The sequence below is a fragment of the Aythya marila genome, assembly GCF_965140915.1.
Source record: "Aythya marila genome assembly, contig: HAP1_HAP1_SCAFFOLD_282, whole genome shotgun sequence".
Classification (NCBI taxonomy): Eukaryota; Metazoa; Chordata; class Aves; order Anseriformes; family Anatidae; genus Aythya; species Aythya marila.
Genome location: NW_028136691.1, coordinates 32,796 through 50,822, shown reverse-complemented (window position 1 = coordinate 50,822; position 18,027 = coordinate 32,796). Strand labels below are relative to the sequence as shown.

General features: G+C 62.9%; 1 protein-coding gene across 4 annotated transcripts in view; it reads left to right on the top strand.

Moving 5' to 3' along the window:
- The window catches only part of OGDH (oxoglutarate dehydrogenase), a 32,997-nt gene extending 15,710 nt beyond the window's left edge, over positions 1 to 17,287 (top strand). For 2 of the 4 annotated variants that reach the window (XM_082785869.1, XM_082785866.1), the window contains exons 5-24: positions 3,649 to 3,693; positions 5,544 to 5,659; positions 6,916 to 7,070; positions 7,758 to 7,904; positions 8,473 to 8,563; positions 9,522 to 9,701; positions 10,640 to 10,768; positions 11,105 to 11,284; positions 11,664 to 11,816; positions 12,698 to 12,800; positions 12,919 to 13,047; positions 13,395 to 13,545; positions 13,810 to 13,937; positions 14,034 to 14,212; positions 14,303 to 14,374; positions 14,838 to 14,960; positions 15,697 to 15,769; positions 16,603 to 16,766; positions 16,915 to 17,069; positions 17,165 to 17,287. In XM_082785869.1, the coding sequence (XP_082641995.1) occupies positions 3,649 to 3,693; positions 5,544 to 5,659; positions 6,916 to 7,070; positions 7,758 to 7,904; positions 8,473 to 8,563; positions 9,522 to 9,701; positions 10,640 to 10,768; positions 11,105 to 11,284; positions 11,664 to 11,816; positions 12,698 to 12,800; positions 12,919 to 13,047; positions 13,395 to 13,545; positions 13,810 to 13,937; positions 14,034 to 14,212; positions 14,303 to 14,374; positions 14,838 to 14,960; positions 15,697 to 15,769; positions 16,603 to 16,766; positions 16,915 to 17,069; positions 17,165 to 17,285 (2,594 nt within the window). In that variant the 3' untranslated portion in view covers positions 17,286 to 17,287. The remainder of the gene's footprint in view (positions 1 to 3,648; positions 3,694 to 5,543; positions 5,660 to 6,915; positions 7,071 to 7,757; positions 7,905 to 8,472; positions 8,564 to 9,521; positions 9,702 to 10,639; positions 10,769 to 11,104; positions 11,285 to 11,663; positions 11,817 to 12,697; positions 12,801 to 12,918; positions 13,048 to 13,394; positions 13,546 to 13,809; positions 13,938 to 14,033; positions 14,213 to 14,302; positions 14,375 to 14,837; positions 14,961 to 15,696; positions 15,770 to 16,602; positions 16,767 to 16,914; positions 17,070 to 17,164) is intronic. The other 2 variants (XM_082785867.1, XM_082785868.1) reach the window with 1 other exon arrangement.
- The last annotated feature ends 740 nt before the right edge of the window (positions 17,288 to 18,027 follow it).

Sequence of the window (18,027 nt, the reverse complement as noted above, 5' to 3'; positions counted from 1 at the left end):
GCTTTTAGGATGAGCAGGATGTCCCTCTTGCTGTTTGGCCAAAGCAGAAACTCAGAGGAACAAAAAACCTGCCCGAGGCTTCTCCCCGAGTCCTGCCGCGGAGGCGCGCAGGCCCGCAGGCGTCTGCACGGATCCGTTTTGTCTCTGGGCTGTAGCTTTTGTCACCGAGTGTCACACCTGCCGAGTGATGCTGAATGCCTTTCGGCTTTCAGGCAAGCTCTGCCTGCTTCGTTTTCCCCCTCGGCAGGAGCTCAGGCTCAGCTCCTGCCCACTGCAGCTCAGATCCCCTCGCTGGGTCCAGGCTGTGATGGGAGAGGCCGAGAGCGGCCGTCAGGTCTGATCCAGCCGGGGCTGCTCCTGCCCTGCAGCCCTCTTTATGCCAGCAGCAGCAGCACAGTGGTGATAAAACCTGGGTAAAGTGATAGCAATCTCCTTTTTCCCACTCCCCCGGGGTGCGTGGCCGTGAGCCATGCAGCGTGCCCCAGCTGGAGGTGTTCGGCATCGCTGCTCCAGAGGCATTAGCCAGGAGAGAATCTCAGCCCGAGATCTCTGCGTCTAAGCCAGGCGTTAATCTTAATTTCTTCATGCCTTTCTTTCTGAGATCTGTCACTGCAGTTCCTGGTGTTGATTTAATTGCCAGGAACGCACAAATTCATCGGAAATAATGAGTCCAGGGAGCAAGCCGTGCCACTGGTACCAGCTGCTGGTTCGTGCTGGGGCTGGATCCCCGCAGCAGGCAGGACCCCGGGTTCAGGTGGCTGTGTGTAACCAGAGGAGGCTTTTTGTCTGCGTGTAACGATTATTTAGTACTCAATAGGCTTTCTGCTGGTCGTGGTGAGGAAATCTTCATCCGACTGATCTCAGAAGAAAATAGCAAACAGCTTTCAGGCGATGCTGAGCGCGGCAGAGGGAGCGGGTGCTGGTGCGGAGCTGGGGCAGGCAGGGGCTGTGCAGTCCCCGGGGACCAGGAGCCAGGAGGGAGAGGGGGCCAGGAGGGAGAGCTGCACAAACGCTGCCTTGCAAAGCGTGGCCAAGCCCAGCCCAGCAGCAAATTCCACGGAGCTGGACACGGGACTTTTCCCTTAATTGGCAACAGCCTCCCGTGCCGCTGAGCGCCCCGGCGGCCGAGCACTGCTCTTTTCCTATGCAGGAGCAGCTCGGAGCTGTGCTGTCCTCAAACCACAGCCCCTGAGCGAGCGGCTGCCCCCTGCCATCAGCCCTCCGGGGGCAGGAGATGGGCACCGTGGTGCTGGCAGTGCCCCGTGGGCTCTCGCTGGCCGTGCCAGTTCTCAGCCTCCTGCAGAGCCGTGGTGCAAAGCCCCTCTAAGGGGCAAAGCTGGTGGGCAGGTCTGCAACCAGCAAACCTCAGGGCAGTGTGTTTGGGGATCCCCCTGCCACGTTGGGCATCCCTGGGCTGCCTCGTGGATCCCTCCAACGCTGTGGGATTTTCCACTCACAGCCCCAAAAGTGCTCTGAAGGGGCACGGAGCAGCTGGCTGGAGCTGAGCCTCCAGCGGGGGCTTTCTGGAGCCCGCAGGTTGTAGAGGGCCCGCAGCACCCTGGGTGGCATCAGCCCCGCCAGGCAGCGAGCAGGAGGTGCAGGGATGTGTGGCAGGGTGGGGACGGTGTCTCCCTGCTGCCCTCGCAGGCTTTCAGCAGTCAGGACGAGTACAGATTTTCTGGATGGTGCCTAGGATCTGGCATAGCCTGCTTGTTTGCAGAGAAAGCCAATTTCTAAGCAAATCCCGCTGGCTTTTTGCTTTGAAAGAGTATTTCCTAACACTGGGGCTGCAGTTAATTTACAGAGCAGCTAATAACAGGAATGTTTTTTAACCTTGCCCTCGAAACAATCTTGTTTCCTATTTCTGTGCAGAGAAATCCTTAAAGGTCAGCTTTTGTGGTGGGAGCTGTGCTGCTAACAGCTTAAACTGTGGCCGGGCAGTGCTGTAAATCAAAGGAGTTGCATGGCTAATCTCTGAAATTGATCTTTCTTCTCAATTGCCTTTTGTTTAGCAACTTGCTTTTGTCTGTTTTGGAAGCTCTCTTTGGATTAAGCAGTGTGACCTTTGGAGAAAATGCCAGGGTGAGAAAGCCTGCCTGGGGGCACGCGGTGAGGCTGGCGCTTCTGCAGCCAGGCACCCGGGATTAACGGAGTGGTAGGGCTGGAGTGCCAGATTCCTCTTCCTTTTCTTATGTTTTATTTGATTTTTTTTAAAATATCTCATCTTGATCTTCTACCGCAGCTGATCCAGCATGGTAAGTGGTGTAGGACAGAACCGACGGGGTTACTGCAGGAACTCGAGACGACCCGTCCCAGGGAATACCTTAGCGTGCTAAAATCCAGTTGTGTGTGGAAGGCTGTGTGTGTCTGAGCGTCTGTCTGTCTGCCTCTCCGTGCAGGGAGCGTTAGGGTTGGTTCAGCCGTGCCCCAAAATCCTGTGCTGCCCACGGAGCTGCTCCGTGTGTTTGACAGGAGCCAGAGCAAGGGCAGGTTCCTCATCGGGGTCCGCCGTGGTGCAGGGGCTCCTCTGGCACAGAGCTCATCCCCCAGCTTGGGAAGAGCCCCTGCAGGGAGCTGGGCTGGGAGCAAACTCCTCCGAGCTCTGCTTCCCCCCTGCATCCCACAGGAGGTCCCTTTGCACAGACCCACGAGCAGCCCCATGCCCCCCACCACGCGTGGGGCGCTCCCTGCCCAGCCCTCGGCAGGCAGCAGCGCTCTGCGAGAGGGCACAGCAGCACCTCTCCCACCTTGAGTCTCACCAAGGAACGCCTCCCGCCCATATAACTCCCTTCCCTGCTGACCAAAGAAGCGTTCCCAAAGCCTTTCTCATAGCCCCGGGTGAGATTGAGGCACTCGGCCACCTAACGCAGCCGGGGAGTGGAGCCCCGGTGCCGCTCGCGCCCGGTGCCGCGTCCCCGCGCTGAGCATGCTCGCAGCCTGCTTGAGCAACGTCAGCCTTCTGCCTGCTTGCTGCACCATTTGTCGTCCCTATTAACAGCCCCACTCGCTCCTACAGCACAGGAGGGAGGCCCTGGGGGAGTTCCCACATCCCCCGTGGTGCACGTGCACTGGGAGCGGAGGTGCCGGCAGCGGTGCCCCCATTTCCTCGGAGCAGAGCACGGCTGCTGTTCTCCTGGCAGTGGTCTTGTAGACACAAGCTCTCCCAGTAGAGACAAGTGCAGCAAAATCATCTGGGGAGGACGGGGAGGCTCTCAGCACCCAAATCTCTGCTGCACCTCCCCGCTAGCCGTGACAACGCGCCCGTAACGCAGCGCGGTGGAAGGCGCCTCGCTGCGGCGCTGTGCCACCGTCTTAGGTTTCGCTGCCCCGCGTGAGGGGCGTGTAAGAGGAGATCTCAAACCATGCAGCTCAACTGCTACCCAGTGTCTGGTGCCCCTCGTTCCCCTCCGTGCTCTTGCCTCCTGCAAGCAGCTCTCTGAAGACTTTCCACCGGGATTTCTCTGCCATGTAGCGTGTAGTCATCCTCCATCCCAACCCTTCTGCCCCTGGTGGTTTTGACTGTGTTTGAATACTGTATTTTTGACTTGTGCTTTCCATGACTAGTTTTCACGGTTCCAGTTTTTTTTTTACTAACTTTGACGGCGTCTCTCTATCTTCTCCCTGCTGCACCCCCCCTGCCCACCCCAGACCTCGCAGTGTTCAAGGAGCGGCTGAGAGTGTTAACAGTAGGAGGTATGCAAATACTGAGCCTTTAACCCTCGGGAGTGCAGGACTCTCTTTGAATAGGTTATTCTGGGCATGGAGCAGGAAAGCCGGTAACGCGGTCCCCTCCCGTGTCGCACCAGTCCTGACTTTTGTAACCCGCTCATTTTTGATTTGTCTGGCTAAAAGTCTCGAGCTGGGTGCTTGGTTAGCGATGCTTCACCCGTAGAGGTGCCCAAGCTAGAGCCTCGCTGCCCTTCTCCATACTCTGTGTTTGCATGCCTGGCTTGCTGGAGTACACGTTTTATTGTCATTATTCATTTCACGAGGCCTCAATCTCCCTGATGGGTTCAAGTCTGGTACAAAGCCAAGCTGCCTTTACGCCCTGTGATTTCCACGTGCTGTGCGTGTCACCTGCGCACAGCAGCGGGAAGAGGTGCGTGCAAACCCCTCTCCTGCCTCAGAAGGTCATTTATTCCATTTGGGGGACTAAAACCGACCCTTGTTTTTATTTGGTCATCTCAACAAGGCGCAGCCACGAGGCTTTTGATCCCCTCCTGCGTGGGAACTGCCCTGTTTTGGCCCGGTGAAAATTTGGCAACTCGTCCCTCACCCCTGCCTTGCTGCACCCATTCAGAAGGACCAGTCGTCCTCCTCCCCGTGCCTCAGTTTCCCCAGAGGCAAACATGAGCTTCAGCAGGCACAGAGGCACGTCCAAGGACTTGTGAGTGCCACTGCAAGCCCGGAGTGCCCTGCTGCTTTAACAGCAGCACGGTGGCTTTATCTGCAGCTCCAAAACCTGGTGCTGAGGTCCTGACCCAACCTGTGCCCTGTTCTTCCTCCTCTCCAGGAGCAGCCCAGCGCCCTGCCAGTCACCAGTGTGCTGTAAGCAGGCGCATAGCGAGCATGCTGGCACGTGTAATTGGGTTTTAGAGAAAATACCAGCACTCAGCTGCTGCTCCCAAGGCCAGGCTGCCTGGCCAGGGGCTGCTTTCAGAGCAGCGTGCGACCCGCCCGCCCTGCTTGGATGGAGCTGGCGAGGCTGCGGTGGCTGCTCCCGGAGCCGAGGGCTGGGCTGGAAAAGAAGCTTGAGAGAGCAGAGCAGTTCCCCTAAAAGAGCAGCAGGAGCTGGGTGAGCCTCCGTTGGGGTGCCGGCTGTGGTGGTGCCGAAACCACCCCGTGGCCACATTGGTGCCAAAGGCGAGCGGCGCTCAGCCCGCGCTCTGCATCCCTGCACCCCCCCGGCCGTGCCGGCTCGGCCAGCCCCGGCCACCCCAAATTGAAGCGAGCAGCACCCGTTGTGCCGGCCGGCACCGCTCCCGGGTGAGCTATTCAGGAGAGTCCGTGGCAGAGCCCTCGTGCTGACGCCGTTTTCTCTCTCTTGCTTCTCTTCCTTTTTCTCTCCTCGTTTGGGTCCGTCTGTTCTAACCGTTCCGTTCTCTGCTTCGACATTTTTAATTCTGAACGTCTGGTGAAATCCCCGTTTTTGCTCGATGACTCCTGTCACTTCCCCTGTTTCTTTTGTCTCCGCTCTCTTTATAATTCGTGGTGTATTTTGTGTTCTTGGGGCTACAAACTTCCTGATTCTGACCCTGGGTTTTAATTACCAATTTACATGCACATATATTGCTTTGTGTTTTGTTCCCTGCATTACCTTCCATAATAACCTTGTGCTCAATGTCTTTTGTTTAATTACTGCTTGGTTTTTATCCGTATAAACCTCCTTCATGCTTATTTTTGGTTTTGTGCTGCTTTTTGTCCCCTCCCCGCCTCTCCCGAACACACCTGGGTGCCGTGTGGCTGTGTCCAACACCCCCCCCGTCCCCCTCCTTTCCTTCTCTCTCTTGCTTTCGCTTGTCCCACCCATGAAAATCCTGCAGGCTTTTACGGGCTGGATGAATCTGACCTCGACAAGGTCTTCCACTTGCCCACAACCACTTTCATCGGAGGCAACGAGTCGGCTCTTCCGCTCCGGGAAATCATCCGCCGCCTGGAGGTAAGGAGCAGGGCAGGACCTGCTGCCGGCCCGCGTCGGGCTGGGCACGGCGACTGCTTTCCGAAAGTCGTTTTTTGAAAGTCTCACCCTGGGGAGAGGCTCCTCTGCCTTCTCCTCCTGCTGCTGGTCCTGGTTAGCACGTACCACGCCGCTCTGCAGAGCTGTGGAGCCCTCCCAGCCGTCCGCATCCTGCCTGTGGCTGTGCGTGCCAGCGCTATTCCCCTGGTGCCGCCTCGAGCGCTGCTGCAGCATCCCCGTCTGCAGGCTCTGCAGTCCTGCTCCTCTCCTGGCCGCCTGTTTTTAGCACACACGTTTCGAGCTTTTCAGGCTGGGCTCTGTGCTCGCCCTGCTCATAGCAGCAGCCCCACGGTAGCCCGGCCGTCTGTGGTCGCCCCCGGCTTCATCCTGCACTGGGGCAGCGCGCTTGGGCTGCTGCAGGCTGAGCAAGCCCCAGACAGCTTAATGCTGCCTGCACTTCGAAGCCTGGCTGGTGCAGCTGGATTTGTTTTTTTGCAGCAAACGGTGCTGGGGGCTCCAGCCACAGCCCCCGTGCCCTTTGGGGAGCTCTGAGCTGGGGCTGCAGCGTGCAGCTCCGGCAGCAGGCAGCGTTCCTCTGCCAGGCGTCGTGATGTGCTCTGCCTGGGCTGAGAGTGCAGGTGGCTCCCGGTCAGGCTGCAGTCTCTGCCAAGACAGGTTGACCTTGGAGAAGCAGAGCTGTGTAAACATCTTAGATAAGCTGCAAGGAGAGCGGGCTCCTTAATTTTGGGAGGCTGTTTTTTTCAGATTCTCGCCCTGCCGTAGCGAGTGGGGTCTAAAAAGGCTCCGAGTCCCGGGGTGAGGTGCTCTCCCTAACCTGCCCTTCCCCAAGGGAGTCCCCAGACTCTCACAGACAGGCAGAGAAGGACCCCGGGGTCTGGGGCTGGGTCCCTTGGGACAATCAAATGGGTCGGATTTGTACAGGAGCACCGACTGCCCCACTCGTGGGGTTGTTCCACGCTGCATCCCGTGGCAGAACCAGGGAGGGTGGGGAAGGCAGCCCCAGGCTGCAGGTGCTGGGTCTGGTCGCTGCCGCCTGCTTTGGGCAGTGCTGGTGGTGCAGGACAGCTCGTTGTCGTGCCGAGAGGCCAGAGGGGGGGATGACGGAGCACTGAGCTGCATGGGTCAATAAGATCCTGCACGTGCTGACTTGGAGCGAGGCGAGGACGTGTCGGGGCTCCCGTGGGTGTTTCAGTGTCCGTCCTCTCCTCACGGGGCAGATGGCGTACTGCCAGCACATCGGCGTGGAGTTCATGTTCATCAACGACCTGGAGCAGTGCCAGTGGATTCGGCAGAAGTTTGAGACCCCGGGGATCATGCAGTTCACCAACGAAGAGAAGCGCACGCTGCTGGCCCGGCTGGTCCGCTCCACCAGGTACCGCGCCTCGCGCCGTGACACCCCTAACCCGCACCACCCCAACCGAGGGGCTCGGATTCCCAGATTCCTCATCAGCCCGCCTGGTTTCACAAGCAGCACTCGTGCCGAGGACGCCTGGCCACCCGCCGAGGCACGCTGCGGGCGAGCTGTGCCTCCTGGCTGCCCTCCGGGAGCACGCCGAGCCGCGCCGCGCCGGCTGCAGCCTCCCTGGGCAGGGTCGGCACCTTTCCCTTTGTTCCCCGGCTGCACGGGGGTTGTCACGGGGGTTGTTTGCTCCCAGCCGCCAGGCAGCTGCCGTAACCTGACGGCCACCTCCTGAGTCACCTCTCCTTGACGTCATTTGTCGCGGTCCCACCGGGCCGGGTTAGCAAAGACGATCGGCGGGGTGCCGCAGGCGAGCTGGGCTGGCAGGGCTGGCTCAGGTGCTGCTGGCACGGAGCCCAAAAGCACGGATGATCCTGGCAGAAGAGGTCCAAAAATAAGATGCTGTGCAGCGGGCTTGAGCGCAGCACAAAGTCGGTGTTTGTGCAGGGTGGGGGAGCTCTGCAGAGGGTGCTGGGCTGCTGCGTGGTGCCTGCTGGAGCATCACCTCGTGCTGCGGCTCCCGTAAGGTCCCTGTCTCCTCTCTGGTCCTGCCATCAGTGGGAGGCCTGGGAGTGATCTCCCTCTCACCTTGCCTTCCAGGTTTGAGGAGTTCCTCCATCGGAAATGGTCCTCGGAGAAGCGTTTTGGTCTGGAGGGCTGTGAAGTGCTGATCCCAGCCTTAAAGACCATCATTGATAAGTCGAGTGAGAAGGGAGTGGATTATGTTATCATGGGAATGCCCCACAGGTAACTGTCCCTGTGCGCCGCAGCGCTTTGGGGATGGGGATGGGGATGGGGATGGGGATGGGGACAGGGATGGGGATGGGGACAGGGATGCTCCTGGGGTTCAGTGCTGCAGGGCCAGGCTGGCTCCAGGCTGAGCCATCATCAGCCAAGCGCTTGGCTCAAGGGCTCAGGCCTCATCAGCTCTCCACTGATCTGTGTCACTGGCTTCAGCTTATTTCTCATTCTTCTGGAGAGTGGTGAGAGGCGCGGTGCCTCGAGCAGCAGAGACCTTGCCTTATATCACAAGAAATGTGCTCAGCACAAGGTGTGAGGCCGTCCCGGGTGCTGCACTGCACAACCTGCCACGGCTGCTCCGGGGCTTTGGCAGGAGGGGCTCAGCGTGAGCAGAGCTCGTATCCAAGAGCAGGATTCGACCTCGCTGTTCTGGGGGTGCAGGAGGGGTGAAAATGCAGAGCCCCGTCCCCTGGCTGCCCCCTGCAGCTCGGTGTGACGGGGACAGCACGGGGCTGTGCTCGCGCCCTGCTCCTCGGCTGGCTGCTGGCTGCTGACGGCGGCGTTGCTTTTGCAGAGGGCGTCTGAATGTTCTCGCCAACGTGATCAGGAAGGAGCTGGAGCAGATCTTCTGTCAGTTCGACTCCAAGCTGGAGGCTGCTGACGAGGTGAGTCTCCTCCTCTGCGCCGTTTCCCTAGCAATTTGTAGTCTGTCCCCGTTCGGCCCCTGGGGGCCGTGGCAGCGCAGCGCGAGCTGGATCACGCGCGGCTGGCGGCTCGCTCGGTGCTGCAGAGATTTCTCCAGCGTGCCCCAGGGCACCGCACGCCCCTGCCACCGAATCCTCGGTGCGTGACCGTCGGTGCCTGTCCCGGCCTCCGTGGCAGAGTCTGCTCTGTCTCTAGGGGAGGCTGGGCTGGTGGCAGCCTCTGCAGGGCATAAAACGGCTTTTGGTAAATGAGGAGGTGCAAGGAAGGTGAGCAGCAGCAGCACGGTGCCTGCCCAGGTTGCTGCGGTCACCCCGACTGGCCCGGTCCCTGGGGGCTGCACCGGAGGCAGGGGTCGTCTCAGGGCCGTGCCACAGCCCCATGGGACCCATGTGGGCCCCGCGGCCTCTCCAGAGGCTCTGAGCTCCCTCCCTGGTGCTGTTGCTTGTGCCCCAAAGCCACGTTGAGCCGCGATGGTTTGGCATTTGGAAAGCTTCATCGTGCCCTGGCCTTCAGGTGGGCTTCCAGGGTGCCCCGCGTGCCTCAGGAGCTCCTCTTGGAGAGGAAGCGAGCGGCAGCCGCTCTCCCCAGCGCTCTTGCCCGGTGTCTTCCCCAAACCCACCTCGCTTGCTCCTTCCCTGGCACCTGGGGACTGCCCAAAACCGGGCTCGATGCCCGCCTGATGGTTGCGTGTGTCTTGGTGCCTGCATCAGGCTGCTGCTGTGGTGGGTGCCAGGCCAGCTCCTGAATCCTGCTGCCTTCTGCCAGTGCCTTCTGCCAGTTGCCAGCTGCGGGTGGGCAGCAGACGTGGTTTCTGGCAGCAAGGAGCCCTCTTTTTGCAGCCCCTGGGGTCAGTGCCACCCTGCCCCATCCACGAGCAGCCCCCGTTGCGTGGCAGTGACTCTCCTCTCCCTCCCCCAGGGCTCCGGTGACGTGAAGTACCACCTGGGGATGTACCACCGGAGGATCAACCGCGTCACCGACAGGAACATCACCCTTTCCCTCGTGGCAAACCCCTCTCACTTGGAGGCAGCTGACCCCGTCGTTCAAGGCAAGACTAAAGCGGAGCAGTTCTACTGCGGGGACACGGAAGGGAAGAAGGTAAATGGTGCCCACCCCGCTCCCTCGCCGTGATTTGGCACAAACTGGGTGGGTTTGGTGGGGACCAGGCGGATCTGCACGCAGAGCAAAGCCAGGCGAAGGAGCCCAGCTGATGATTGTTTGCCTGGAGGCCTCAGAAGCAGCAGCTTTAGGCTGGAGGATCTATTGAAATGTGACCGGGTGCTCCCAGACCTCGGGGTGGGCGAGCTGGGGCCGGGAGGGGACCCCCCTGGTGGGGACAGCGGTGTGACACGGGCCCAGATGTGAGGGCAGGCCAGCGGTGGGCTTTTGGGGGATTTATTTGGGAGCGCTTTCACTGCCTGATTCATCACAGACCTGCCTCTAACACTCCAGAAGAAGTGGAAGGGTGAGATCAAAAGTACTTCCCTTCCTCCCACGCTGTGAGGGCTGGAATATAAATAGACGAGCTCTGTCCTTGTCTGACAGGCAGCGTCCTCAGCCAGCCCCCGGGTAAAATATCAGAACACAGAACTGGAGCCGCAGCGAGCTCCCTGCCCAGCCCGGCCCAGCAGCGAGCGCAGGATCTCCTGCCGGGATGCCCTCTGTCCTGGGTGAAAGCGTGCATGAGAAGTGCATTTTCCTTGGCTCGTCCCAGAAAAAAGCCTTGTTTAGGGGTGTTTGTGCCTGGGAATGGGACTCGCCTCCCAGCCAGTGCCCTCCGGCCACCAGCACGTCACCAGCTGCCCCCTCAAGCTGCTGAGAGGGCGACCCCTGCGTGGGGCGTTGAGGTGGGACAGCCGATGGCCCCAGCCTCCCCCTGGCATTGCACCAGCCACAGCTGACTCCGCTCCGATCCTCTGAGAAGGCCTCGGACACGCTCAAGAGCTGCTCAGAGACCTTCCACAGAAGCCCGAGGCTTGGGGGATGAGCCCTGGGCCCCTTCCTGGCGGCCACCTCAGCCCCGTGTCCCCCCGCAGGTGATGTCCATCCTCCTGCACGGAGACGCGGCCTTCGCCGGGCAGGGAATCGTGTACGAGACCTTCCACCTGAGCGACCTGCCCTCCTACACCACGCACGGCACCGTGCACGTCGTGGTGAACAACCAGGTGAGGAGCACATCCCCTGCTGCACGGCCCTCGCCCGGGGTTTTAATCCTGGCTTTGCTGCCCGGCCAGGCTGGGCCGCGGTGCCAGGGCAGCAGGAGGTGCCTGGGGCCGTGCTCCCCGGTGCCAGCTGAGGACGGGGCCGGGGGAAGCCCCGGCTCAGCCGCAGGCACCGAGCTTGGCCTGGCACTGCCCGCGTCCACCTGGCACTGCCCGAGCCGATGAAACAAGCCTGGCCCGGGGCCCGGGGGCTTCCCTCGCGAGCAGCGACCTGCTGGAGGGAACGAGGCTTTCCAAATCCTCACCGCTCCGTCCCCTGGCCCCTCTGGCCCGCTGCAGATCGGCTTCACCACGGACCCCCGCATGGCCCGCTCCTCGCCGTACCCCACGGACGTGGCCCGCGTGGTGAACGCGCCCATCTTCCACGTCAACGCCGACGACCCGGAGGCCGTGGTGTACGTGTGTAACGTGGCCGCGGAGTGGCGGAGCACCTTCCATAAGGACGTGGTCGTGGATTTGGTAAGGAACAAGGGACGTGGCGCGGGGCTGTCCCGTAGAGCAGTCACTGCTGCGGAGTTCCTGGATGCCCACAAAACGCCTCTCGGGGTGCGGGTTCCGGACGCTGGGGTTTCTCCTGGGGGCTTTTGCAGCCTTTTTTAACCTGTTCACTGTGAGGGGAGGGAAAGAGAGGATGGAAAGCAAGGCGATGAGGGTGTAACAGCACTTGGAGAGGAAAAGCTGTCTGTGGCTGTGCGGGGCCCTCCTGCGTTCAGGAGGACAGAGCCGGGCCCTGCTGGGCTGGCTTGGACTCTTCCCAGCACACAGCCAGGTAACCGGCCGCCTCCTGAGCCACACGTCGCAGGCAGCTGCTTTCAAAGGCTCTTTTCCCTCCCGGCAGGTGTGTTACAGGCGCAACGGGCACAACGAGATGGATGAGCCCATGTTCACGCAGCCCCTGATGTACAAACAGATCCGCAAGCAGAAGCCAGTGCTGCAGAAATACGCGGAGCTGTTAATTTCACAGGGGGTGGTAAATCAGCCGGAGTACGAGGTACTGTCACCGGGGGCCCGCGAGGAGAACCGCAGGCGGCAGCTCCCCAGGGCTGGGCAGCGCCGCGGGCTGAAGGATGGGGGGCAGGAGGAGCTGGCAGCACGCAGCCCCTGCGTGAGGGAGCGGAAAGGTTTCTTGGCCTGGGGGGACACAGAGAGGGCCGGGGCATCCCAGTGCCACGCAGGGACCTGCTGCAGCGCTTGGCTAGCTCAGGAGGCAGGGAAAAGCCTGGTGTCTGAGCAGCCCCTAGACCTGCCCCAGCTGCTGCGCTGTCCTGTGCGAAACCCCTCGAAGCCCCTTTTTTTGGTTCAGACCCGGGGGTGCCAGACCTTCGGGGCCCGTTTCTGCTCGCGCTCGTCACCTAAAGGTGGCAGAGCTGTGCTACGCTTGGGCGAGTGCCCGCAGCAGCTGGGGCAGGAGCAGAGGCTTGTCCTTGGACTGTGCCAGCCCCGAGCAGCGCAGGAACATCTCGTTCACTGACTGCCCCTGGGTCGCTGCGGCACAGCCCGTGCGGTGCCGGGTGGCGGCAGCGGGACCTGCGGGAGCGCCGTGCCTCGTGCGCTCTGCAGCAGGCTCCCTGCATGGCTCCGCCTGGCCCCGGGGACTCTCAGCCCTATTTTGCAGCACCACGGGCTGCATGGGAGCTGTCGGTTCAGCAGAGACGTTCGCAGGGGCGTGGGGCTCTCCTGCAGCAATTCTGTGCTCCGAGGCTGAGCTGCAGGGCCTGGGGGTCCACCAGTTGCGGGGGATTTATTGTGCCCTGCTGCAGGGACCGGCTGTGCCCCCCAGGACCCTTGCAAGCTTGTGCTGAGGCCCCCAGGCTCAGCACCCTTGTTCGGAGCCTCCTCCCTAACGCTTTTTCGCCTTGTTCTGCCTCTCAGGAGGAAATTGCTAAGTATGATAAGATATGCGAGGAGGCCCATGCGAGATCCAAGGATGAGAAGATTTTGCACATCAAGCACTGGCTGGACTCACCCTGGCCTGGTCAGTCGCTAGCAACTTTTGGAGGTCCCTGGCAAGTAGCCTGGCTCCCCTAAAGCCAGCCGGGGCTCCTGGTGCTGTGACAACTGTCAGTAAACGTGAGCAAACCCCCTGCTTGCAGGTTTCTTCACTCTGGACGGCCAGCCCCGCAGCATGACCTGCCCCTCCACCGGCCTGAACGAGGAGGACTTGACGCACATCGGCCAAGTGGCCAGCTCCGTGCCGGTGGAGGATTTCACTATCCACGGAGGTAGGGGTGAGCTGCAGCTCTGCCGGGCTGTGCTCTTCCAGGGGAGGGGATGTGGGTGAGGGCTGGAACAACGCCTGGAAGGAGGGGCAGGGGGGACGTCACAGCACCCAGACACGCTTATTTGCGGCACTGCGAATCGGTTCACGAGGGAGCTGTGGTTAAGGGACCGAGGAGCAGCTCCTCCTCGGAGCTCATCCTTCCCTGCACTCCTGTTTCCTCGTCCCTCTGCCTCCCTCCCACACAGGCACAGCCTCTACCCGAGGCGTTTGCGGTTTCCCAGTCCTCAGGCGGGCTGTGGGACAGGCGCCTTGTCACCGAGCGCCCTCCTGCACCTTCTGTCCCCGCAGGTCTGAGCCGTATCCTGAAAACCCGCGGGGAGATGGTGAAGAACAGGACTGTGGACTGGGCCCTGGCCGAGTACATGGCATTCGGCTCCCTCCTCAAAGAGGGCATCCACATCCGCCTGAGCGGCCAGGACGTCGAGAGGGGGACGTTCAGGTAAAGCAGCGCGTTGGCTCCAGGCAGTCACAGCCTTCTGGAAGGGATCCAAAGTGACGCGGTCTTTGTCCTGTTTTTTTTGGTTTTGTGTTTTTTTTTTTTTTGGCCGTTTTGAGCCCTCGTTGGCAAAAGAAGTCCAGGAGAGTGCATCAAGCAGCTGGTGCCACGAGCCGGGAGGGGGAAATTGGCTGGGGCAGAGCCCCGATGAGGCAGCAGCTTGTGTTTGGCGGGGTGGTGGCGGAGACGTGCCGTCCTCTCTTCCAGCCATCGCCACCACGTCCTGCATGACCAGAACGTGGACAAGAGGACCTGCATCCCCATGAACCACCTGTGGCCCAACCAGGCTCCCTACACCGTCTGCAACAGCTCCCTGTCCGAGTACGGCGTCCTTGGTGAGCGGGGGGCTCTGCACCCACCCCCAGGGCCAGGCCGTGGGGGGGCTGCGGGAAGATGACCTTCTCCTCCTCCTCCTCCTCTTCCTCCCACAGGCTTCGAGCTGGGCTTTGCCATGGCCAGCCCCAACGCCCTGGTGCTTTGGGAGGCCCAGTTTGGGGACTTCCACAACACCGCCCAGTGCATTATCGACCAGTTCATCTGTCCCGGGCAGGCCAAGTGGGTGAGGCAGAACGGCATCGTCCTGCTGCTTCCCCACGGCATGGAGGGCATGGTGAGGACCTGGGCACCCCGAGGTGCTGGGCGCGAGGCCGTGCTTTATGGCACCCGCTGCAGCTGCTCGTGCCGTTTGCTTCACCTGCAGGGTCCCGAGCACTCGTCTGCCCGCCCGGAGCGATTCTTGCAGATGTGCAATGACGATCCCGACGTCTTCCCTGTGAGTGGCAGCCATGCCGAGCTCAGCCCGGCCCTCCTGCTTGTCCCTGCTGGGGCCCTCGCTGTGCCCTGGATCTTGTCCTAACACTCGGGGGAGGGAGCAGCCCCCGGGGGGGCTCCGGGAGGCGTTTTGGTTGGGGGTCCCTGCGCTGCAGCTGGCTGCGCTCGGCAGAGGGGCTGCACCCGGTGCCGAGGCTTGCAGCCACGCTGCCTCTGCGCCTGCTGCGTCCCCAAAAGTGCTGTGACACGGTGGGGAGGGAGTTCCTGGCTGCCCCAGGGTGCAAAGGTGCAGCCTGCCCAGGTGCTGCGGGTTCTGTGTGCTGTGGGGGGAGCGGGACGGGGCAGAAGGGGGGCGAGAGGAGAGGCAGGGGCTGCGTGCCACCGGCCTTCCCGCCAGCCGGAGCGCTGGGGCTAAGAGGCACTCGTGTTTCTGGAAACCCTCTGAACTGTGCTTGTCGAGGCAGAAACTGGACGACTTTGACGTGCGCCAGCTGTACGACTGCAACTGGATCGTCGTGAACTGCTCCACTCCAGCCAACTTCTTCCACGTCCTCCGGCGCCAGATCCTCCTGCCCTTCCGCAAGCCGGTCAGTACCAGCGGGCCTGCGCTTTCTGCTCCGCTTCACCCGGCTGCAAGCCAGGGCAGGGCAGCCCCGGGTCCGTGCCGAGCCTGAGGACGGGGCTCGGGGCAGCAAACGTGGGCAGAGCAGGGCTAGCAGCGAGGCAGAGCCCGGAGCACAACGCGGGAAGCGCTGGGAGCTGCTGGCGGGGCTGCTCCCAGGTTAAAATCCCCGCTGTCCTTGGGAGGACGGAGCAGCCCCTCTGCTCTCGTGCCCTGCGTGTCACCGCGTACCCACGGCCAGGCGAGCAGGCAGCCTGAGTCCGAGCCAGCGAGGAGCAAGGACCTCGTGGTGCTGGGGTTGCTCCGGTACAGGACGTGCTGCGAGCCGGTCCCCGCAGGCTGGGGTGGCCGCGAGCCCTTCCAACACTCGGTGGGCAGGGCAGAGACGTCAGGGCTGGGGGCACTGACAAATAATCCAGCGCAGCCTACACCTCCTGGCGCTGCGGCCGCGCGAGGGAGGCAGGTCCCTGGCAGCTCTGCAGCCTCTTCCCAGGGGAAATCCAGGCTGGGAAAGCAGGTGGGGGTGGCAGCGCCGAGCCTCCTGCAGCGCGGCAGCGAGCGAGGAGCAAATCTCTGCTGGCAGCTCCTGGTCAGAGGCAGGGGAAGGCGGGCAGGACGGGCAGGCTCTGCTGTTTGTTGGCAGGGGAGGCGGTTCTGGCGCGGCTGACCGCCTCGCTCTGCCTCTTCTCCTTCCCCTGCAGCTGATAATCTTCACTCCAAAGTCGCTGCTGCGCCACCCCGAAGCTCGCTCCAGCTTCGATGACATGCTGCCAGGTACGAGGAGCGTGGAGCTGTTTGTCTGCCCGCACGCCGCGCTGCGGGATGAAGGGTGAAGGGCAGGCGCAGGCTTGGTGTAAAGTCCTCCTGGCAGCAGCCTCCCCCCCGGCGGCTCCCGGCCAGTTTTTGCTTTTCTGGCTGAGGCCGAGCAGGGCTCACGCCAGCAGAGGCTGGGGTCCGCCGTGCCCGGAGGAAGCCCTGCTCCTTGCTCTGCAGGGCAGGGGCAGCGCTCACCCGAGTTGAGCTCAGGGTGTGCCGTGCTCTGAGCTAATTGGAGCCTCCCCTCATTAACGCTGTGTCTGGCGCCCTGGGGCGAGCTGCCGGCTCCGCCGGTTCCTCGCATGCGGCTGCAGCAGCTCATGAGGGTTTCCAGCACCTCCCGAGCCCGTCGGAGCAGCAGGGGGGGGCTCTCTGTGTGGCAAGGAAGACCCCCAGCTTGGCTTCCCGAGCTACCACCTCCATCCGGCTTAATCCCTGCCCTCACAGCCCTGGGGACGTGGTGAAATAGGGCTGGGGGTGGGATAGGGCCGGCTCTCCGCAGGCGTGAGCCGTGTTGGGTCCCCTGCCGCGGTCCTGCCGTGCGGTCTCACCCCCACGCCTCCACAGTCTCCCCGACCACGCTCCCCCCGGCACCCAGAGCCACTTTTCCCAGCCCTGGAGATAAGCAGCCCCTGGGCAGCTCCTCCCCACATTCCTGCCTCAATCTCCCTTCTCCTTTTTGGCCGAGCCACCTGGTTTCGGGGGCTTCCCGGAGCCTCCCGTCACCGGCTGCGCCCTGCCGGTGCCGGCGCAGTGCCCGTGCCGCTGAGGGTGGCGTTGTGTCCTCGCAGGCACCCATTTCCTCCGCGTCATCCCCGACAGCGGCCCCGCAGCCCAGAACCCCGCCAACGTCAAGCGGGTGCTGTTCTGCACCGGCAAGGTGTACTACGACCTGACGCGGGAGCGCAAGGCCCGGCAGATGGAGGCCGACGTGGCCATCACCAGGGTGGAGCAGGTGAGCCCCCCCCCGGCACCCGTGGCCACGCTCAAAGGCCTCGAGGCTGGGGCACGATGAGCAGGAGGAGGGCGGGAGGCTGAGGTTTGGCTGTGCCGGTGGTCCCGGCTGCGGCCCCCTCCTCATTTCTTCCTCTGTCCCTCCGCAGCTGTCCCCGTTCCCCTTCGACCTCCTGCAGAAGGAGGCGCAGAAGTACCCCAACGCCGAGCTGGTGTGGTGCCAGGAGGAGCACAAGAACCAGGGCTACTACGACTACGTCAAGCCCCGGCTGCGCACCACCATCAACCGGGCCAAGCCCGTGTGGTAAGGAGCGGGGCCGGGACCCCACCGCGGGGCCGTGCCGGGGCAGGGGGGGGGCTTTTCTGGTGCCCCTGACCCCGCTGCCGCCTCCCATGCAGGTACGCGGGGAGGGAGCCGGCCGCTGCCCCCGCCACGGGCAACAAGAAGACGCACCTGACGGAGCTGCAGCGCCTGCTGGACACGGCCTTCAACCTGGACGCCTTCAAGGACCTGGCCTGAGCCGCCCCCCCCCCCCCCCCCCAGCGTGGCCGCAGCAGCATGCCCCCGGCGCCGTCTGTCCGTCTGTCTGTCCGTCTGTCTGTCTGTCTCTCGCTCGCCTCCCGTCTCCGTCCTTAACTACAGACCTTGGAAACTAAAACGCCCGGCGCCTCCGCTCCTTGTCCGTCCGTTGTGCGCCGGGGGGGAAGAGGGGCTGCGACCCCCCCCCTCCATGGGTTTGGGGAGGATTTGGGGGCTCCGTCCTCGTGGAGCCACCCCGGGGCTGGGGGGCGGGTTCTGGCTGTGGGGTGCGCGATGCGACAGCGGCTTCCTCCCTCTCCCAGTTCCTCCCAGTTCCTCCCAGTGCAGGTTGCCCAGAGTGCTGGGGGAGGACGGGGCGACCCCCAGGGACCCCCCACGGGCCGGGGTTGCCCCCCCCCAAATAAACACCGAACTCCTGGCGCCGACCCCACTCGTGCCCATCACTGTCCCCGTGGGGCGCAGCGTCCCCCTCGCCCACCCGTGTGCCCCTGCCCCTCCCCAGCACCCCCTCACCCCAGTGCTGGGTCCGTGCCCCCCCCACGCGTGTCACAACCCCCCCACTCACATCCCACCCCCCCCACGCCCCCACGCCCCCCCTCCCCCCTCCCTCTGCCCCCATCTCGCTGCGCCCCCGCGCAGCTCCGCGCGCATCCCCACCCCTACCCCCACCCCCACGCCGAACACGCGTGGGTTCTGTGCCCCCCCCACCCCACCCCCCCCA